The sequence below is a fragment of the Gavialis gangeticus genome, unplaced genomic scaffold, assembly GCF_001723915.1.
Source record: "Gavialis gangeticus isolate Ggan-Ray unplaced genomic scaffold, GavGan_comp1, whole genome shotgun sequence".
Taxonomy (NCBI): Eukaryota; Metazoa; Chordata; order Crocodylia; family Gavialidae; genus Gavialis; species Gavialis gangeticus.
The window spans coordinates 22,576,131-22,599,697 of record NW_017729008.1 but is presented as its reverse complement, the minus strand read 5'-3'; the positions used below and the strand labels follow the sequence as shown (position 1 = coordinate 22,599,697).

The 23,567-nt window shown below is 40.8% G+C and overlaps 1 protein-coding gene across 1 annotated transcript in view; it reads left to right on the top strand.

Moving 5' to 3' along the window:
* Positions 1–448: 448 nt before the first annotated feature.
* The window catches only part of SEMA3C (semaphorin 3C), a 251,274-nt gene continuing 228,155 nt past the window's right edge, over positions 449–23,567 (top strand). Inside the window, exons 1-2 of the mRNA XM_019509496.1 lie at positions 449–1,372; positions 4,807–4,947. Coding sequence (XP_019365041.1) covers positions 4,845–4,947 — 103 coding nt within the window. The 5' untranslated portion in view covers positions 449–1,372; positions 4,807–4,844. The remainder of the gene's footprint in view (positions 1,373–4,806; positions 4,948–23,567) is intronic.

Below are 23,567 nucleotides of genomic sequence, written 5' to 3'. Positions count from 1 at the left end.
ACAACAACAACCCTCATATCCAAACTCAGTTTTAAGGTTAATTATTTCTCCTACTTCATTTTTACTTTCCCCTCTGTATAGTGACATCTACTGGGCAAATATAATTCCTGTATGTCTTCCAGTGCCTGTTAATCTTAGTGCTGTCTGCCAGTTGCCTAGAGTTTAAACATCTGGCTCTTGAAAGAGCAGCAGTTTTACCATGAACATCAAAGCGTGTCTTACGACTGCTAAGTAGAGCACTGTTGTTCCGAGTTTAGTCTTTGGCATTATAATATGCCTTTAGTTGAGAAACATTTCTGTTTGTGGGCTCTGAACTTTCAGATGCCTTTGCCTATAAGACTGTGGACCACACTCCTTTGAGACAGGTAGGTTCAAACCAGAGCATTTATTTATTTATCAATGGAAAGAGAGCAAGACATCTGACTGTACAGGGTTACAGAAAATACATACTTCACAGCGCAAAAGAAACGGTAATAAGGAGTCATAGCACTCATAAATCCAGCAGGATTGTTTTGTAATTCAAAGGTAGCTCAGATCATTGGCATGCTGTGGAAACTCAGCTTGGCTGCACTTACAGTGTGAGTGTATGAGACGCGTCACAGAGATCAGCCATGGAATTGTACTTCAGAGGGGAAAAAACTCTTTCCCTTAAAAGGATTTAATCAGTTTTTCCATTTAAAAGTGCGGTGCAGTTGGATATTTATGGCCAAACTGGGCCTGTCTGCTTTCCAAGTGCTGCACAACATCCTCTCAGCCCACCCTTCAAGACGCTGCCTTCTCTTCCAGGCTGCTAAGCAAACAGCTGAAGAGCTGGCATCTCTGCGTGGAGCAAACCAGTCCTGGCGTCCGTCACCTGATTTCACCCTTCATCTCTCTGCCTTTTTACTCCTGTTCCTGTGCCTGCCTTTACTTCTCGCTCTCCCCGTATCTTCCCTTCTGCATTTCATTCTCACTCTCTTCCTTATGGGTGTGGCGCATACATTATTTATGAGATACAGCCCCTATTTGCTCAGCCTAATGATGTATTCAAGCCTGGAGTTCAGCTGCCTCTCGAAGGCGGCTGCTGGGAGGGCAGGAGGACCAGAATGAGTGGTGGCTGTAATTGGAAACCAAAGCTTTCCCGGTCAGAGCTCAGCTACTTTCCATTCACTCTTAGGTGCTTAATTGAGGAATAGGGAGAAGAGTTCCTGGTGCCTTAGGACTATAGCAATAAGGATTATTGTACAGAGAAACTGGGAGTACATTTGCAACCAGCAGGAGGAAAGAGTCTTTTCCTGCCCCCCAAAAATGAACCAGGTTTGGAATTAAAGTGCTCTGGTAAAAGGAGTGGAGTCCATAAACTGATAGAAAACAGATAGCTATCAGTAGCTGGGTAAGCATAACTGAAGTTTGCTTTTAGCAATGTAATAGATGTGAAATGTGATTGATTCTTGGAGATAATTAATATATGGGGTTTTTCACATTAGCATAATTTTTTTTAGTTTTCTTCTTTGTTTTCTTCCAGTGAATAATTTTAATTGCAGAGAATACTGTGGGAATTCAGACTTTAACATATGACACCTGCACAGCACTTTACAGCGAGGCCAGAACATGTTTTTTTCTAACAGTGTAGCATGTTTAAAGGGAAAGTCCATGTGAATGCAACTTTAACTCTTAGCTCTACAGTTTTCTTTGCTTTATTTTAATTTTTTTTTCCATATTGGCAGAATTGGAAGAACAGTGAGAAATGAAACTTAGTCATTGCATTTATGGTGTCAGTGCCTAACTAATGTACTTTTAAGATTATAGTGCTGTTGGTTGCCAGTACAGATCATGTGTACAGGACACATTGATTTTAGTGACTTTCTGGAGATGAATACAGAACTGGGATAGAGGTCCAGACTAAGATCCTAAACCAAAACAAGTTTGGGTTTAATTGCCAGTGCACTGCAAGGTATGTAAAGCTTTCACATCCAAACAGTTTTCATTCTCTAATTCATGTCAGTGAAAGCTGTGATAACAAAGCCCTTAGATACCTTTATGGCAACTCTGTACCCATATTATTTGTGTATCTAACAACAGGGCAGGGAACATGCTGCTTATATTTAGGATCTTATATTGCCTGTCACCGTGTTGCAAGAGTGAAAAGCTGCAATTCAAGCAGTGAAGTGTTTCACTCAGATTTCACTCAGAAAATTGATTTAATTAGAATTTCCAGGAGGAAGAGGAGGAGGAGGGGAAAGTGTTAACAAAAACTTGTTTCACTATTTTTTCCAGTTTTATTTAGTAGAACAGGCACAATCCAACAGTTTCCCGTGCTTCACTTTCTATCTGTATGGCAAAGAAGGCATAATACTACTGCTGTAATCCCATTGCATCTGTTAAAATCACATGCTCTGTGTGATTGGCCATTTGTTTTAGCCTGAGAAAGCAATCTTATCAGGATTTAATGGCATTTCACTCTTTGAAGAAGGTTAAGTAAAAGGATACTTCATGGGCTAGTGGGAGGGTTTGAAATTTAAAATCCTCACAGTGGTGTTAATATTGGATTCAGCTTGCTTCAAATTATTGGCAAAGGCTTTACAACAAGTATGTTATTAGCTATCAAACTCTTAAAAACAAACTGGAACTGTTCCCGAATGGGTAGTTACCTTTTGCAGTTCAGATCTGTATTTGGGACTTCCTGGCACTAGTGATCATTGCCAGTTAATGAAGAAACACTGTGTTACCTGATCTCCATGTGTTTCTCTACACTACAGATCAGACGGAAAAGGTTTAGATTTCCAACACAATCAGACTGTTGCTGAAGCTGTCTTTCCCTCCTTCCAGCCCTTGATTTAGTGCATAATTCTAATGCAGATTGTAGCTCTTTTCAAATGATTTACAGTAAGTGGATATTGGATGACTGAGAGGCTTAGTAATAAGACACTGCACTTTCTACCTCTAAGTCAATAGTGTGAATCCTGCCCAAATTGGTCCTGACCTAATCATCAATAGCTGACAGCTGCTCACTGCCTTATATGATATGATTTGGTGGTCAGAGCCAGGTTTTTTTAGGACAAGTGTTGGTCTTAGGATTCAGAGATGCTAGGGTTGGATGGACACTAGGAACTGAATAAACACAGATTCTGAAATACTGTCTTCAATATTTCAGGGCTCTTGGCAGTGGCCTTTGTGGAGCACAGTGTGCAGGCCAAGTCTAGATAGTATCAGTACTCAGGTTAAGCAAAAGCCTAATGTTACCATTCTGAGTGAATTTCCCTACACAAAGGATCATATATTGAAAAGTGCTGAGTGCCCTTAACTCTGATTGAATCAAATACATTTTACCTTCCAGAACCACTGAGCCCTAGATATTACACTTGTATAAGAAAGCATATCCAGAATGGAGGAACAAGGATAAGAGCTGAGAATTAGAATATGTAGGAATTATTTCTAGCAAGGTCGCTAACTAGGAAACTGATTTCCTGCTACATTATACCAGTTTTTAAACTAATGTAAACCCATTGATACTGACAGAGTTAAACTGGTGAAAATAAATGTTCAGGCTGTTGGTGGCATCTTGGGATGGCCATTCACACCTCTTATCCTCCATTTCTGAAGCTTCAGACTTGGCTACTTATACTCACCTGCTTTTGTGCAGCTATATTAGCCTATGAGAAGCAGTTTGAGATATTCAAATAAGAAATCTTATCAAGGTGCTAAATGGCAATTTAGCTCTGAATGACATTTTGTTTTATGTGTTTGATCCAAAATGCATTGAAGTCAAGGGAAAAGCTCCTGTTGACTCCAACAGATTGAGTCTTGAATGAGTTACACTGCCATTAGAAAATAAGACAAGTTGTAGTACTTCCAGCATCTTATTCTCCCTCCCTCCTTGCACCATGCATGGTGATTAGGATGCTGACCCTAATTTAAGACCTATACTCTGTGGTGTGAAAGATTTTCATTGCCATTGTGAGATACAGGACACTGGGCTGGGTCAACTTGTGGTCAGACCCAGTTTGGCACATACATATGTGCTTTTTTATATGTTCTTAATACTCTTTTTTATGGATAGGCTAACCATAAAGGGGAGTATTGGCATGAACAAATTTCATTCACCTGAACTGTCTAAAAGGAATGATATAATGAAGTGACCATGGTGTTTATGTATCAAGTATTCTTACAATATGAAAATTTGGGAAGCCAGCTAAAGTCCCTATCCTAAGCAGAAAATGAGGGATGCTAAGTATAAAGAGTAAAATGCTGATATTCTGCCTGTGTTTTGCAGTAAGCTGGCCTATTAATGCCAGCATTTCAACCTATTTTTTGTAATTTATTTTACACTGGATAAAGCTTGAATAAAAAGGGAGTTGAGGGCTATTAGGAATCTGCCTTAAGTTTAAAAAATAGTATACTAACTATGAAGTACAGTAGGGAGAGAGATCTAAAAATATCAGCCAGTTTTTGTTCATGGAACACTATCTCCTGTCGTTGCTTTGCTCTGCCTTGACATTTAGCCTAACTATTTTTCCAGCAGGTGGAATTGCCCTTTAAAAAAAATAATAAAAAGGTCTAAATCCTGTAGTTTGACTGAGCCAAAAACTGTATATTGGTTCCACCTAACAGGCTTATTGCTCTTTTAGTGCCAGCAAAGAACATAGCCAAACAAAATGTTTTCAGATGTATAAAGCAAAAGCAGAAGAGCAGTGTCTCCTTCCCTGTGTCATACATTACAGCTTTGGTCTGGCAAAGCTCTGGGACACCTGCTGCTCTGAACGGTTCTTTTTGTCTCCGGCAGTTTATACGAGGTAAAGTCAGTAACGGGCTCTTTTTTCCTTGTAGGTTTCATTTCTTGGATATTAACTTGCAAATCGGAAGAGATGGCATTTCTAGCCCTCCACGTGGTGCTTGGGATGTTTATTTACTCTAGCAGCGTGAAAGGATCAGCACTGCCTCAGGCCAGGGTGTTCTTAACATTCAACGGTAAGACAGGCGATAAACGTCCCTACCGCAAATGTTAGTGTACAACATTCAGCTCAATAGCTGAGCAATAAATAAGGAGCAGGCTTCTTGATGAGTGTCCACAATTATTGGTACCTATTCATATTGCTACCATACTTGGGCACTCAAGGTGAACGTCTGTACAGAGGCTAGAGCCCCGGTAATTGCAATCACATGCACAGGGGGAGCTCTTTAATTTTGCATTTAATGTTGAGCTTACAGATTAGCAAGACTGAAGGCTTGTATTTCTTCTCCTGTGTTTTTCGTTTGTTTGTTTTGGAAAGGGTATTACTACAATGTATATTTGAATGTATGATTATGTGGTCAATGATAGCAAGAAGTTTGCATTCGGAGTTGTCTCTGTCTGTTGTCTAAATTAGGCACCCTCCCCCTGAAAAATCAGGCCCCTTGAATGTACTTTGGGTATCAAGAATCATCCATTGTTTTGCACAGTTGCTTGTTATGTGTTTCACATCATCTAGTGATTGCATATGTGAATTTTAAATGATCATTGCATCAAATTATTGGTATCCATCTACTGTAGACAATAAAAATGCTTGCTTTCAAAATCCTGATGTGGTTCACCTCTAAAACTTCTTTTTCTTAAAAGCCTGTGCAGTGTTTCTTTAATAGCAATGCAATTGCTTTAAAATCCTCCACTTAATTGTGGTACAGGGCCTCCTTGCATGTCAGCTGTTAGTGTTTCATTTAGTGACTCTATGTTATTTTAATGATTTTTCCCTCCTTCGTATTTGCATGAGAATTCCTTGAGGTTTTGACAAACTCTGCTGAAATAAAAAGAATCTAGGGAAGGAAAATATGCTTTTGATTGATGTTTTCTATATATGCAATTTCCAGGGGATGTATGGAAATTTGTGAGCTTACAAATTTCAGGAAATTTAGAAGAATTCAAGCCTCAGCTCAAATTATTTTGCCAAACTTAGCTTGTGCTGCTCACAGTCCAAACCATGTGCGAAGTGTAACTGAATCATCTAGTTCATAATAAAGAACATAAGAGGAATAAATGGGAAAGGGCCGCTTACCTAGTCAAAGCCTATTTATATTTTTATAACTGACTCCATTTACTTTATTATTGTTTCAGTCATCCAAATGTCTGGAAAACTTGCAATCCTTTATTATTCTTCCCCTAAAATTCTGCTTCCAGCTGCTTCTGCAGAATATGTGTGTCTTCTCAGCTTATCTTCCATACTAATTAAATTAGTAGCTGATTGTCACTTCATATGCAGTATACTCAAAGCCTGCAGCCTTCTACCAACCCAGATGGGCTTTGGTCTGTCTTTGTAACACCTGAGCTAGATCCTAGGCCTAATTAGGACAATTTTGCACTCCTTCCCTGCAGCAAGGCTGCTATGTATCCACCACTTGAATTTTGCCCTCATGCAGGGCAAGCCTTGGAACTGCCAGTTTAGTGGCTATTGTTATGATTACTGGTATTATTATTATTGATATTAATAATTATACTTATTCTAGTAGGCCAAAATTAAACTCCCCTTAGGATAGTTAAACAGCATTTGTTTGATTAGAGTTAGTTAAGTAAGTAGCCTTCAAGGGATCTGTTCCAGGCACCTTCCCGGCCTCCTGGTTCTGCCCCCTGTTTCCCCAACAGAATAGAAACCCTGCTCCACTGCCTTTTTGCATTGTTATCTTAACTAAAACACATAATGCAGAAGCAGCACCGAGAGGCAGGACCCAAGGCACAGTTCCTTTCAGGGCAGTGCCCACCTCACTGAGCTTCCAGCCATGTGTCTTCTCCTCCTGGCTCCCACCGGGCCAGTTTCAGCAGGAAGGGTAAAAGTTGCTTTTGGCCCTGTCCAGCCCATGGCCTGGTCATTACAGCATGTTGTTAGGAAATAGGAAGTACAGAGTCAAGCGCCCTCTGAGTGACGGGGAACTTAAAACCTTGGTCTCCTATTACCTGAGCATGTTTCCCAACCACTAATTTATAGGGCTAACAAGTGGGAGGACCTGCCTTCATTTTTCTGACTTTCATGGAATCACAAAACTTCCTAAAATGCCACCACTCTAGCCACATAAATGCTAATTACTTGCCAAAAAGTGGAGTGTATAAGGTCCAGCCAAGAATAACTGTTTTGCTGGGATCTGTACAAATGTATGATAGCTTCTTTGATGATTTTGCGACCAAATAGATAAAATACGTATACAGAAGGGGTAAACATAAAAAAAAAAAAGAAAAAAGCTGTGATGTAAATATTATGTTAGCTCCACCCGTACTCTGCATTTTTGGGGAAGAGGGTTTGTGTGTCATTAAATAAGCTAAATAGAAATGGGTAGACAAGGGAGCCGGTAGGAATGGATGGGGGAGGAGGGAGTAAGAGGAGTGAGTGTAGAGTGAAGATGTGACGAAAAGATTTGGGAAGAAAGAGGATTGAATGAAATAGCAGTAAGCAGAGGGCAGAGAAAGTCCAGTCAGTATAATAGAAAGTCCTGAGTGACTATAGGTGATAACTTTAACTGCTCCTCATCTGACTGGAATCTCTGGGGTGCCTCTCTCTGCCATCTTTGCTCAAGAGGCACCATCTGGGTCCTAATTTTTCCATAAGGTGTACAGGAGAAATCCCCATATGTCATTCTATCCACTGACCACTATGGCAGGAGGAAAGTAGCATGACGCTGCCTCTAGCAATAACATGTCAAGCTTCTGGAACATTTATTTGGGGCTCTATGAAGCTAGCACAAATTGAAGCAACTTCTAGCTGATTTTAAGCTGCTCCCTGGCAGTAGCCCAGTGATCTCATATCCAGTTACTTGGCTGGAGTATGGACTTTAAATTACCTTTAACTTCCTCCCTCGTATAGGCAGGGCAACTTGCACAGAAAGCAGACCAAAGGATCTAGCCATGTGGTCCTAATCTTCCTTTCAGTCCTCCAGGGAAGGTGGAGGAGCTCCACTGGGATTTTCCATCTCATTTACTGCCTTTTCCCTTATATACCGTGTCCCAAAAGATTCCAGAAAAACATGTGGGCCTGTGGTAGGTATATTGATTGCCTCTTTTATGTCTCTAACTGCCTACTTCTGGTTTGCAAATATTCTATAACATTTCCAAAGAGATAAATCATGCACTTAATGAGCAGCAGATTAGATGACTTAATTGGTAGTTTCCAGCACTACTTTATATGATTCAGAGATCTTACCATGGAGATTATAGTATATCAATGAAAGTATTAGTGAAATAAACCTTTACAAGGGGGGATGTTTATCCTGTATTGTGGGTTGTGTGGTAGGCACTTGACACAACAGGCTGAATCCTGAAGCCACAAGAATAGGTGTATATTGGCGTAGCTTCACTGAAGTAAAGGTAACTCTTGTTTTGCCATGTATAGGTGGCCACATGAAGAGATGAAGATCTTTAAGCTAGGAATTTATTTTCCTGGATAATGAGTTGAACTCCTCTTACTGCCAAAGCATAGGAAACATCATCCGAAGCCCAATGTGGACAGAGCTGGTTTTTCAAAACAGATTTCACCCTTTTAATATTAAGAAGAACAGAGAACAAACCTGGCTGTCCCTAATTACTGGGAACAGAGACTATGGATTTCTTAGTTTAAACAGATGGTCTCTTTTGAAGGATCCAACTTTCCAGTGTATTGGACAGGAGATGAAAGAATGGTCTTAGTGTTAGCCTGAGCTTCAGTAGACCTTATTTCACCACCACCACCAACCTTGAGTAATCATTTAGTTTCTTTCCAACCCTGACGCCACATCTATGAAGTGAGAATAGTAGTGTTTCAACTAATAGTACTTCACAGTGCAGTGTGTGTATACACATTAAGAAATTATGAAGTGCTTAATTAGTATGGTATCCTGGGCCACATAAGTAAATAAGTACATGGGTCACAACCGCAACCATAGTTTTGGCTAGCACTGCTTTACTACTTTCACGGCTGGTACATAAAACATTTTTTGGTGAAGTTCCTACCCACAAGGAACTCTGCCACCAGTTAAGCCAGGATACAATACTGGTGAATTTAATGTAAATTTTAGGTTTAGTTAATATAGTTTAAATTTATTTTTTTTTAGGATTAGATTTGACCAGTCAGTCACACAGTCAGTTCTGTCTCCCAGAGGAGTCGCACCAGTTGCAAGGTGCAATTCAATACAAGTAATAGTGGTAGTCTCTGGCTCTCAATATAACAAAGAGGAAACCTTGGTGCCGCCTCAGGCTTGCAATGTTGCAATTATGTTAAAATGGACTGAGTTCCAACTAATTTCATTTTTGCACTTCATACATGAATGCAGCTATTAGTCATATTGACAGATTTTTGCTGAATACAATCTGAGTTTTGCATGTCAAAATGTCCAGCTCAAGCAATTTTTTGGCTGTTTTTCAATAAAGTATGCATATTCAGTTCCTTGCTTTTAACAAGTGTTTGCAAGTCCCTGAAGCAAACAATTAATATGTATTTTATAGTATGTCCATGTCCAGTGTTGTATGAAATGTGAAGGGGTGAGCTTTTTGCATAAAATGGAAATAGTACACATTTTTTCCTTAGTTTGATTTCCAGATGCTAAAAAGTGTTTTTTGAATGTGAAAGGGACTTCATAGCTTGCTGTATACAATAGGATAACTGCCCCACCTACAGTACAAAATTATTTTGTGGAAAATTTTACATTCTACTATGCGTACTCTTCTGTTAAAAGAAGGTGCAACTTTATACCATTCTTTTTTCAAGGTGATAATAGAGCCTTTCAGCATTCATTAACTTCTGTGTTTGCTGCCTTAAATTTACATGAAAATATTAAATTATTGGCTGCCTATAGCATGACATGTGCAAGTGCACAGGGAGAGCAAACAGGGAAGTTTGCAAGCAATTTGCAAGTCAGTCTGCAAGTCAGTTTGCTGCCTCTGCTTTGACAGGGAGCCTTTAAGGTAAGTTCTTTAATTAAGTGTAACTAACCTAGATGTTCAGCATAAGTAGCTAAACCTAGGGAGTTAGATGAATACTTAAGTCCCTTGTTTAACTACAGACCAGAGTGAGTGGGGAGTTTGCTACAGAATTTGCCCGGAAACTCTCTTTCACCTTCCTTCATTGTAAGCTTGGTGAGAGGAAGCAGGTTAGCAAAAGAAAGGTAACATTTTAGGACTAAGGAGCAGAAAATGGGTCAGCTTGCAGGGGAGTCTGCTAGGGAAGGTCTGCTGGAGAGAGGGGAGGAAGAGGTAGGCAATGGTTTTAAGAGACCTGGGCTGGAGGACACTGCAATGCCAGAACCACTGCCACTGCCACTGCTTACACTTGTGAGGTGTCTGTCTAGGTAGGATTGCTCACTGTTGAGCACTCAGGTCCTGGTTTGGTGCTGTGGGGGCTGTGGCTTTCAGGTTCCTTTCCGTGACAGCCAGGTGGGGGGAGTGCCTGTGATGTGAGTGGTGCCTCCTGGTGGTGTCCCTCAGGGGGCAGATAAGAGAGCTAAAGAAGGTGATGAGACTCAAAAACATCTTCAGCCATGAGGAGTTCAATTTAGTATTGAAGGAAACCTCTAGGACTGTGGAAGAAAGACTGCCAGAGGTGGTGCTGGAGAAGGAAGAGGACATGGACTCCCAGGAAAGTGGAAGCTGGAAGCTTGAGACCTCTGGCAGCAAACAGAAGTCTTCATCCCCACCTGCAGCAGTTTGGCTGGAAAACAGGTATAGAGCCCTTATAAAGAGGAGGAACATGTTTCATCAGTGGGAGAGGCTATGCCAGGCCCCCCAAAGGTAGGAGGATCAAGACTATTGCCACCAAGAGGAAGCAATGGTTGGTGACTCCCTTCTGTGGGTGACAGAAGCATCCATCTGCCAGCCTGATCTGTTATCTTGGGAAGTTTGCTGCTTGGCCACAGCCCAGATCCAAGGTGTCACAGAAGGATTACTGAGTCTCAGCCAGCCCTCTGACTACTGTCCCATGGTGTTCATCCCTGTGGGTACCAATGATACTGCTGTGGAGGTCTGAGGGAAGGGCCCAGGCAGGAGCAGACACATCCTTCAGATAAATGGTGTAATCAGCAGGGATATGTGTCTTTTGACCATGGGCTATCATTCCAAGAAGCATTACTAGGAAGAGACGGGATCTATCTGACAAAAAGAGGGAAGAGCATCTTCATAGATAGGCTTGCTAACTTAATGAGGAGGGTATTAAATTAGGTTCACCAGGGGATGAAGACCAAAGCCCTGAGGGAACAGGGGAAGCAGATGACCTGGAGGAAGCACAGGCAGGAGGGCACAACAGGGAGACCTTCTCATTCTTCCTGAGATAGTAGGGTGATGAGCTAGTTACCTCAGGTGTCTGTACAAGAAAGCATGAAGCCAGGGAAAAAAGCAGGAAGAACTGGAAGCCCTTGCACAGTCACAGAACTGTGATTTGATTGGAATAACAGAGACTTGGTGGGATAGCTCACATGGCTGGAGTATGATCATGGATGAGTATAAGCAGTTCAGGCAGGGGGGAAGAGGAGGAGTTACTCTTAATGTAAAAGATCTGTAACTGGAGATAGGCCTGTTGAAAGTCTCTGGGTTAAGGCTAGAGGGGCAAGCAACCGGATGGCATAGTAGGTGTCTGCTATGGACCACCAGACCAGATGGATGAGGTTGATGAGAGTTTCTTTAAATAGCTAGCAGAAATTACCAGATCACAGGCCCTGATTTTCATGGGGGACTTCAATCACCCTGACATCTTCTGGGAGCAGTGTGCAGGCAGTCCAGGATGTTTTTGGAGAGTACTGGGGACAACTTCCTCATATAAGTGCTAGAGGGGCCAACCAGAGGCTATGCTCTTCTTGACCTACTGCTCACAAACAGGGAATAATTAGTGGGGAACATAGAAGTGGATGGCAACTTGGGCAGCAGCAACCACGAGATGATTGAGTTCAAGATCCTGAGAGAAGGAGAGCAGCAGAGTAAGGACTCTGGACTTCAGAAAAGCAGACTTCAACCCACTCAGGGGATGAGCAGGATCCTGACTGAGAAGCCAGTCTGTTGGGGAGAGGAGTCCAGGAGAGCTCGTTGTACTTTAAAGAAACCTTACTAAGGGCACACAAATGAACCATCCTGATGTTCAGAAAGACAAGTAAGTATAGCAGAAGACCAGCTTGGCTTAGCAGAGAACACTTCAGTGAGCTAAAACACAACAAGGAAGATTACAGGAGGTGGACACTTGGACAAACGACTAGGGAGGAGGTTGAGAGTATTGCTCGGGCCTGCAGGGATAAAATCAGGAAGACTAACATACAATTGGATTTGCAGCTAGCAAGGGATGTGAAGGGTAACAAGAAAGGTCTCTATAAGTATGTCAACAACAAAAGGAAGACAGGGGAAAGTGTGGGTCCATTACTGAATGAGGGAGGCAGCCCTAGTGACAGATGATACAAAAAAGGCTGAAGTATTCAGTGCCTTTTCTTACCTCGATCTTCACAGACAAGGTCAGCTCCCAGCCTACTGCACCTGGCAGCACAGTTTGGGGAGGAAGTGAGCAGCCAACAGTGGTGAATGAACAGGCTAGGGACTATTTAGAAAATCTGGATGCATATGACTTCATGGGTATGACATGTTGTACCCAAAATTGCTGAGGGAGTTGACCAATGGGATGGCAGAGCCATTGGCCATTACCTTTGAAAACTTGTGGTTATCTGGAGTGGTCCTGGATGATTGGGAAAGGGCATATGTAGTGCTCATGTTTAAGAAAGAAAAGAAGGTGACTCTGGAGAATTACAGACCAGTCAGCTTCAACTCAGTTCCCAGAAAAATCATGGAGCAGGTCCTCAAGGAATCCATTTCTAAGCACTTGGAGAAGAAAGTGATCAGGATCAGTCAACATGGATTCACCAAGGGCAAGTCAAGCCTGACCATCCTGATTGACTTCTATGATTAGATCACTGGCTCTGTTGATGCAGGGAGAACAGTGGATGTGATATACCTTGACTTTAGCAAGGCTTTTGATATGGTCTCCCACAGCATTCTTGCAAACAAGTTAAGAAAGTAGGGGTTGGATGAAGGGACTGTAAGATGGACAGAAAACTGAGTGGGTTAGCAGGCGCAGAGGGTAATAGTCAATGACTCGATGTCTAGTTGGCAGCTGGTGTCAAGTGGAGTTCCCCGAAGGCTTAGTCCTGAGGCCAGTTCTGTTCAATATCTTCATTAATGATCTGGAAGATGGGATGGAGTGCTTCCTCAACAAATTTGCAGATGGCACCTAGCTGAAGCAAGTAGTAGATAGGCTGGAGAGTAAGGCTAGGATTCAGAGTGATCTAGACTAATTGGAGTATTGGGCTGAAAGAAATCTCATGAGGGTCGATAAAGACAAGTGCCAAGTCCTGCACTTAGGATGGAAAGATCCTGTGCACTGCTGCAGGCTGGGACCAACTGGCTAAGCAGTAGTTCTGCAAAAATGATCTGGGTATCACAGTTGACAAGCTGCATCTGAGCCAACAGTATGCCTTTGTTGCAAAGAAGTCTAATGGCATACCAGTCTGTATTAGTAGGAGTATTGCCAGTGGATTGACTAAAGTGATTATTCCCTTCTATTTGGCACTGGTGAAGTTACATCTGGAGTACTGTGTCCTGTTTTGGGGCCCCCAACTACAGAAAGCATGTGGACAAACTGGACAGAGTCCAGTGGAAGGCAATGAACATTATTAGATGGCTGGGGAACATGACTTATGAAGAGCAACGGAGGAAACTTGGCTAATTTACTTTGGAGAAGAGAAGACTGAGGGAGGATTTCACAATTACCTTCAACTACCTGAAGGGTGATTCCAAAAAGGATGGAGCTAGGCTGTTCTCAGTGGTGACAGATGACAGAACAAGGAGCAATGGTCTCAAGTTCCAGCAAGGTAAGTTTGGGTTAGATATCAGGAAAATTTTCTTACTAGGAAAGTAATAAAACACTGGACCATGTTACCCAGAGAGGTGGTGAAATCTCCATCCTTGGAATTTTTAAAGAACTGGCTAGACAAAGTCTTGGCTGGGATGATCTAGTTGGGTATTGGACTCGATCTCCTGAGGTCTTGTCCATGCGTAATTTTTTTTTTTTCATTCTATATTTCTCCATGGTATGTTGTTGTTTTCTCCTGAAGTTCTTTCAATTAAAAAAAATGTATTTATGGTTTAAACATAATGAAATCATAAAATTAAGATAACTAATTCCCCTGTTAGGATTCTGGTGTGATATTATTCATGTTTAAGAGTGAATTTGAATTGGTATTATATAGCTATATATAGATGGGAGAAAAAATGAATTCAGGAGAAAAATGTGGTGCACTTTAAAGCTTGTCTGATCCTTTCTTGGTTCAAATCCTTTGAATTTATTTGCTTGCGAGCACTTGAAATGTGAGACTCCAGTCGTCATTTTAACCCATTCCATTCTTCTTTGGGAAGATAAAGATCTGAACAGGTTGAATCATCAGCTGCATTAATTCCTTGTCATCTATGGCATTGAGGCAGAAATGCAATTCAAAATTAAACCCGGGAGGACCTAATATTGGGGAATTTGCAAGTAACTTCCATGAGCAGAGGATTTCAAACTTCATTTCTATTCTTAAAATAAAGATTGTATCCCCTTTTCAAATGAAAAAGGAGGTTGTGACTTATTTGAGATTGCTTAATGTTTATTTGAAACTTTCTGTGTAGATCAGGATATAAATCTAAGTAATAATAATAAAAATACTTGATATAACTGTGAAAGTTATGATTTTTGTGCCTCACATAACTAAACTATTTAAATGTCATATGTGGTTTATAGGCTGAATTTCCATTGCCTTGCACAGGCATCTACATTGATTTAAGGCAATTTCAGCCAGGAATCAAAACACTCACTTTACTCAGATTCAAGTGCCTACACATGGCACAAGTCTATGGACAAGCAGGCTCCAGAAGTCTCTAGTCTTCCCCAGGAGTTCTTCTTCTCAGCTGGTGGTCATGGTGGTGGCAATGGCCCAGACCCTCAGCATCTGCCCTTGATCCATCTAAGAAGAGGGAAAATGGTGGGTCTAAGTTCCCCTGATTCTGAAGTTGGGGGGGTAGAGGGAAGAGATGTGAAAGCACCCTATATTTTAGAGCATCCTAAATCTCTACAGTTTAGTTTCTCTTTAGTGAAAGACCAGCACTGGTGGTTTGTAAACTGCCGAGAATAATCACTGTTAGTTCTTAACCCACCAATGTAAGTGCTGCTTCCTTGCTACTCCACATGTGTAAATGAGTTTCCAGGGTTCAGGGATACAGGTTGTAGCTGTATTGGTCTACAGGCAAAAGGAATTAGAACTTGAGGTAGAGGTGATATCTTTTATTAGACCAACTAAATACTTACAAAAAAACCTCTTTATTTGCAAGCTTTTGGGTGCACACACCCTTCTTCAGGCATAGAAGAATGCAAAGATTGTAAAATTTCTCCTAGGTAGAAATGAAAATTCATATTTCACAGGAGAGTTGAAGGTGTTGTAAGATCTCCTGGTTGGGAAAGTTCATTTTGTGCCATCTAGGCTCAGATAAAAGTTAGAGCAGTCTAACTTTTCAGGGTCCAGTCTTTATTTGGATAAAAAAAAATATTGAAGGCCGTGGAAGTTTTGTCCAGGTGAGGAATACAAAATGGGCTAAAGAGAAGTAGAAACTTTTTCTAATGTTACAGTTTTACAGATTGCAGGTTTTGCTGTGGGTACTTCTGGCAGCCCATAATATCTTGCTTAAATAGAAGTTTCCCATGAAGATCCCCCATTGCTCTCAATGGAAATTTCATGTAAATAGTGGATCAGGACTAAGCTTTTACATATCCACAGACAGTTTTGTCTCTCTTCAAGCCTTAAAATTACTAGAACAAGTAAAAACATTTACGAACGTATCAGCCAGCTTCATTAACAGCAATTAAAAAGCATAAAATGTCACCAGAGCAACAGCAGCACTTTTTCAACTGCCAACATATTTTAAAAGATTTAATACAACCCCTGTGGTTCCCCTCTAGGAGAAATAAAGAAACTGAGAACCACTTTCTTTGAGCTCTTGAGTAGCAGCAATACAGATTGTTTTCAAACAATCCCTCATTGTAATGCTAATGATACCGCAGTTAATAAAAAGTTCATTTATTATTTAGGCCACTTTGTGCTGATGACAGTCCAGTAGCCAATAATTTTGTGCTTATATAGTTGTGGGGATCTTTGGTGTTGTTCATGCAGTGAAAGCTAGTTTCAAAAGGAAGAGAGAGGTTATAGAGTAGAAGCTTATACACAAAACACCCCCCACCCCCATCAATCTAAAATTCATTAAGATTCTTTCAAAGTCTATTATAGTAACATCCTAGTCAGGGAATCAAATGGGGTCAGATTTTCAAAATAATTAGTAATAGTCCTTCTCAACTTCAGGGACCTTACGGTAGGTTGATTCCCAAAAATGTTTAAGTACTTAGCTTTGGAAGATCAGGCCTCTATAGCATATGTCAAACTAGGCACCTAAAATATCAAGTTGCTTTCGAAGACATAAACCTGTATTTCAATCTCAGCATTACACTGTATATTTTATTAGAAATGTACCTTTTTATTTGGTGGAATCAGGAACCAAAAATCCCTCTTGTGTGTGTAAGCACAAATACATGTGCATACTTTTTAATGTAGTTAGCCTTTGGTGTGTATAGGGAATACTACTTTCAGTTGTTTAATTTAACTTGCAGTTTTAATACAACTGAAACAAAGCTACCCACGTATGGATGTAATGCAGGTAAAGATATGACTGCATAATAAGTTAACTATTTAAGAAGGACACAGACTGACTTTAAAAATAAAAATCTCTCTAAAGTATAAAAGAAATGCTATCACATGAAGGAACATTGTACTTTAATCAGGTGTCTCATGCTCAGAGATGACATAACATTGTGTCTGATTATTCTCTCACAGACTCTTGATTGGTACCAATGTTACTCAGTTAACTCCACAGGAATTACCATACACTTGACTGATATCAGTGCAGTTGAGAAGACAACTAGGCCTACTTGTTTCCATATTCAAAGCTAGATTGGGTGTGCCAGGTGTTGTGCAAAGTTATGAAAACTATCCTAAAATAAGTCTGGGAAAGAGGCCAGATGACCCTACAAGTCTGGGTCAGTTTGTTTCATTCATTATTCCCTAAAGCCATTATGGGAAGAACAATACACAGGTATATATGGCTTCATGAGGTGCAAAATAAAGGAGAATGTTGATAAAAATATGATAACATATTTCTCATTCTGCCCTTTTTTAATGAAAAAAGTACAGAGGGAATATTGTTTCCTTTGCTCATTCTTGATAGCCCACTATTGCTAGAATCATGACCAGTACTATACACATTTTTTAATAAAAGCTAATATGTGCTAGAAGAGCTCACAGTGCACTTTGATATGTGATGCTCCACAAGCCTCTGTGTGCATCAGAGATAATTAATGCCACATGACTCACAATAATTACTCATTTTTATTGAAGCATATTGAGTGAAAGTCAGTAGTAAATAGCTACATGAATTAGGATGCTATTCCTCCCTTATTTTTGTTTTTTTGGATCAGTTATTTCCACTTTTAACATGTATGCTTTGCTCTTTTCAGGGTAGTTTCTCTTTGTCTCCATTAGCATTCTTTAATGAAGGAATATGTAATCGGGACACAGTAGCCTTTCTTTTTTACTTGAGGTGCTTTTCTGATAAGGCTATAATTTGCTGAGGCTTGTTTGGTCTTCCTATCATATCTTACATTAATGTAGTGATGTTTCTTTTATAACATCTGAATGCATCTGGTGGACTTAAAAGAATTCTTCATCCACTATTCACATGGCCATTTGATAGGGTTAAAATGCTTACTGGTTTGCCCTTTGCTAAAATTCTGTCGTTATACTGGAGGGAGGATATGACTGAGAGTGATGATAGGACGCCCACCTCTCAGTTGCTGACAAGGGTTTAGTACTCCTGCCAATTTTTTCCTGCAGTTTGTAAAAATATTTCTGGAAACAAAATGGTTTGCCTTTTGAATGGACTAGATTGACTGAGACCTGTGTTTATGCAGCATCCTGTATCTTAGAGTCCACAACTTGGGCATGTAACAGGGACTGGAAAACGCACACAGTCTACATGAGATGCTACATCACAGCTGCAATGCACTATGGCGATGTAGTGTCAGCGGGCAAACATCATGATGCTGCAGCCACATCACTGTAGCAATGTGCTCCAATGATATAGCACGTCTCAATGGCAACATAGTGGCTAAAAATAACAGTAGACCACCAGCGTCATTTAGTACTTCCTAAAGTTGCTAGAGTACTAAATGGCAGCGCAGTAACAGTGGCACCATAGGGGCATGTGTAGATGCACCCGGGGAAAAGGAAAACAGGAATGCATTGTGCAGTAACAGCAGAGGTCCTTTTGTGGTTTCACTGGCTGACTCCTTTAGGCTGTGGCCACTCCAGCGACTATAATGAAGCCTAGAAGGGGTCTTCCAGGTAGGGCTTATATTGGGGCCAAAAGGCAAGACCCAAAGAGCCCAACAGAGTACTATGGACACTGATAGATCAGAATAGGAAGTGGTCTAGGGATGTAGTTTAAGGTTTGAGCCAACTCTCTTACTTGAGTAGGTTCCATGCGCAGGACTCAGTCCCCAGCTTTATGTCCCACAGGGGCTTCAATGCTATAGCAGGAATCTCGGAGGTAGATATTACTGGAGGGCAGTAAAACATGGAACAGGTTACCCAGAGCGGTGGTGGAATCTCCTTCTTTGGAGGTTTTCAAAACCCAGCTAGACAAAGCTTTGGCTGGGACGATCTAGTTGGGGCTGGTCCTGCTCTGAGCAGGGGTTGGACTAGATGTGACCTCCTGAGCATTCTTCCAACCCTCATTTTCTATGATTCTATACTGGGGCCATGAAAAAAATGTCCATTTTCTCTCATTATTACACACATTGAATGATGAGTGATGTCCAGGATATTTTTAAGAGCACACGTTATAAATATTTCTTTTTGCTTACAAACTTAATATAAATGAATTTGAGAAGCCATACAACACCCTTCTTTGGGGATAGATTTAAGCCAGCAACTTGTAGAGAAGATACCATGATCATTATTTTTTATTTTATTTTTATTCCATACATCCTATCTACATGAAACTCTGTTACAAAGAGTTTGTCATGGTCGAAATGGGACAGGAGCTCCTCATTAAAATGTATTGGGAGCAAATCACTGCCACTTCTGTTCACCAATGCACAGCCATAGCAAATTCCTATCAGGGCCAAAAAAGAAATAAAAACCCATTCAAAACTGTAGATGCATTTAAATTAATCATGTTAATCAACCTGTCAGTTATTGAGTACTTTCTATGAGGTTTTGAGTTCCATCTAGCCAATAGGAACAGTATATGACAGTTTTTCGGCTTTTCAAAGGACTGAGATCTTAATGATCTTTCAAAATAGAGTTTGGCTGGGATGCCAGGACATTATACTTCTTTACTATTCTGAGTGCCATGTGATTTTTAATGATCACACTAATCTTGGAAAGGAAGCACTGTCAACTTTATGTTTTCTCTATGAAACATGTATGTCTTCTTCAAATTTTTAGTATTTGTCTTATTTTAATTATATGAAATATAACATTGAGAAGTAATTTGGAACTTATACACACAATTTTGAACTGCTCTATGTAATTCAGCTCATAACTGTTGGTCTAAATGATTACCTCTCTATAATTACCTTCTGGCAAGCAGATGATCAGACATCACAACTGCCCTTGAGTTGCCAAGTTGCATGGAAAAATTGTGTGTTAACTTGATTTTCACAAAAATTAATAGCCAACGCAGGGTGGGAGCCACATTATTTAATTAAAGGCATTACTTTCACCTCTTAGCCTGACAGTTTAATATTCTGAAGATATAGAACAAGAACTTTCCTTCATGGGCACATAGTAAATGTAAATGTGTCACATTAACATTCACAATTATCTGCCTTTCCTATTCAGGCCATATACAGTTCTAGAGCTTCCTACATGCTCCAGCAACTCTTCCCTAAGGACAAAATGGGCTTTATTGAACTCCTTTTCTCTGAGATCTCTGCTACTTCCTATTGCTTAATACTTCTATTGTCCTTCACAATTCATTAATGAAAAATTTGTATTCAACTTTCACAAGTAGCATTTTTTTGAAGAATAAATTGATTTATGGGGATTTCATTTGGGAAATATTTTGATGCTTTGTATAAATCATACTATTGCTCCATACAGCTCATCCAGAATGAACCAGGGAACTGGATTTACAAGGTTAATAGGAATATGTCATGTGAGACAAATGCTTGATCACTATTTTATTTCTAGAAATGATTGTCACAGAATATTTTTTCTCAACTCAACACTGCCTCACCACAGCTACCAAGTTCTATATGGAAGAGAAATAAAATAAAGTTGGAAGGTAGATAATTGAATATTCCTGCAATATTTAGATAGCACATCAAGTCAATGAAGAGAGGATAATGGGATAAATGTGCTGGGAAGTCTCCAATTACCTCATTTAACAGAGATAGAAAATGTCACATGAATATAGAAAACATGCTCAGTTTTATTTCCTCCATGTGTATGTAAGACTGCACTTCATTTGTGTATTTGATCTCCAAGTGCTTTACAAAACGTGGGTCTGATTCCTGTGTTTGGAACAGATATGACAGCATTTGCAGTATTCACCTGTAGACCCACACACATTTTGCCATCACCTGCGGTGCAACCACTTCTGGATTGAAGCACAATATTTTTAACTATAGGCAGGAGTTGGGGGGACAACAAATGGAAAAGAGTGTTTTATTCTATTAAGTAATGGGGGAATTTTGAAAAGATAGAATATATTTACTGTACTTGAAATTGTATCTGAATACAAAAATGCGATTGATAGTCCATGTGCAAATTTTCCCTTTTGGAGCATGTACAAAGGTTTTAGGCAGCTTACTTTAAACCACCTAAACCTATACTGAAGGCAGCATGTGTAGGCATTTACCAGTGGCAGGAGTGGGGCGGGCAGCCTGAGGTGTGTAACTTATGGGGAGGGGCTGGCAGGTCCACAGGCCGGGGCTGATGGAGCTGGAGGCAAAGGGGAAGGGGTTGGTGGGTCCCTAAGGGGGGATCCCTAGTCTGGAGGTGAAATGTTGGGGAGCTTAAAATAGCCTGGTATGGATCAGAGGAGTAGGAATAACAGTATTGGGGCTGGGGCAAGTGGCTGGACTTTCCCAGCCCTGGGGCTTTGCAGCTAATGTGTCCAGGGATTCACTAGACTGGGTTAACCCCTTCCTAAACCAAGTTAACCTGTTCTCATTTTCAGTTAGTTCACCTCCTGGGGTGATCCCACTTTGATTGGCCATGCCATTTTTTGGCATTTTTAAAACCCTGTGATTGGCTGTATGAGTGCTCATTTAGTAGATCAACCTAACCCTGGTGAGGTTGATCTAAATGTAACGCTTATATGTACTCCTAGATTGGGACTTAATTTAATGCCTTATTAGAAGGATGCTGCTCTTAACAACACACTGGGAACATCTACATATGCAAATACGGAAGGGTGGGTTTACTTTAGAGGAAACAACTCAAGAGTAAACCTACCCTGGGCAGGCATCTACATGTGTGGGGACTCAGGAGCAGATTTTCTGCTCATGGCAGCAGTCTGCTCCCACCCCCTCTGGCCTTGCACCAGCCCCTGCAGCAGCCAGGAGGAGCTCTGGCTCCCCCAGGGTGCTAATCTAGGGGCAGGCAGGGACTATGGGGTCAGGAGACAGCTATCTCCTGGCATAGGCTGAGAGACTGCTCCCTGCCCTCAAGAGCTGCCTGCTCCTAGAGCAGTCTCCAGTAGTGGAGCCCAGGCATAGACAATACCCCCCTGCCCTGAAGGCAGGGTTAGGGAACTTGGAAAGAGCTGTGAGGAAGGTGAAAGTCCTAGCCCCCTTCCCCAATCCACCAGTGGGGCAGCTAGCAATGAGTGATTGTTGAACTGGCACTGGGAGCTCCCTGCTGCTGGGGGAGGGGGACATTGTCCCTGCTCGGGCACTGGTGGCAGAGCCCACCCCAGCAGCAGGCGAGAGCTCCTAGGAGCAGGGAGCAATCTCCCACCCCCTGCTGGCCAGCTGACCAGGAGCAAATTTGCTCCTGGTTGGCCATCTACACATGCTGTACTCCACAGTAATTACTTGGCAATTAATTTGCTTCTTGCATTTGCAAGGAGCAAATTAAATGCCAAGTAAAAAAAATTACTGCACAGTAAGGCTCACCACATGTAGATGGTGACACTTACTTTGCAGTAATTAGCTCTACTGTGCAGTGAACCATCTCATGTAGATGCACCCACTGCCTCCTAACACCATCATGAGGCATTCCCTTCCCTTAAATTAAGCAAAGAGATTCACTTACTGAATCTCCACCACTGTTTTTTGCAGTACATTGAAAATAATATCAATCTTTGAGCAACTGCATTTGCAAGGCAAAAGATTGTTCAAAATACATAGATCTTTTGAAGTTCTCCTATTTTAATATTACAACCACTCATCCTATTGCATCCTTCTGATTCCAGTTTCATAAGAAGTTGCCTGTGAGGTAATATGTAGCGTATTCTCAGACGCCAGAATATTAAATAGGCATAAAATACATACTCTTGTCATCCCCCAAATTACATTTTCTGAGTTTTTTAGTATGAACCAATTAAGATGTTGTTTTCAAGGAAAGGGCTGGCATATCTTCAAAACTTTACTTTTAGAGGCCTAAGAAGGTTTTAGTTGGCATGGAGAGCTGATCCGGGGCTTAGATTTTTTTGGTGGGTTTATGTGAACACAGCTGGAATTTTTTAAGCTGATTCTGTTAAAAACCCACTTCCTGCCACTGTTCAGAATAATTGCATCAGCTACAAGATTTCTTTAGTGCACATAACCTACAGCAAAGATGAGAAGGTCTAAAACTTTCAGTAGGAATGTTGTTGTGCTTTATATTCAGCAAGCATAGTCCTATATACTTGAATATAAAGTTGTGTGTCTAGAGAGCCAACATCGACCTGTATTAGCACCCTATGCACTTTTGATGGTGTTTAGTATGACTCTGTTTGGAAAATGAATGTCATTTTCTTGCCACACCAAGATAATAGATATATTGTTGAAACAGGTGCTTGGGAATATAGGACAAGTTTTCAAACATGCAGATTTTCACAAAAGTCATAGGGATTAGAAGCACAAGTCCCAGTGACTTTCATCTTTTAAATACCTTTCAAACACTTCTTTGAGGTACCCAAACTAAGGCACTTAAATCCAAATTCAGGGACATGCAGCCTCATCTCCTAAGGATAAGTGATTTTTGTCTAAATTGGTAGGTAAGAACTTTTAGGAATTTTCCAAAACCACTTCAAGCCTATTTGTTCTTCGAATGCACAAACACTGAGGATTGTGTGGTCAGAAACAGAGCAATGTAAGACTAGTGTTTGTGTATCTAACTGGGTTAAGCAGAGTGGTTTATGAAGGGTGTTTGTGCCAGAGGAGTCAATACTAAACTGTTGTGGCAGTATACTGTTTCTCTACACTCATGGTGAATTTGGGTTTTTTTATTGTTCTAATGGATACTTTGACATTTAAAATGCCTTTTTCTCCATGAAC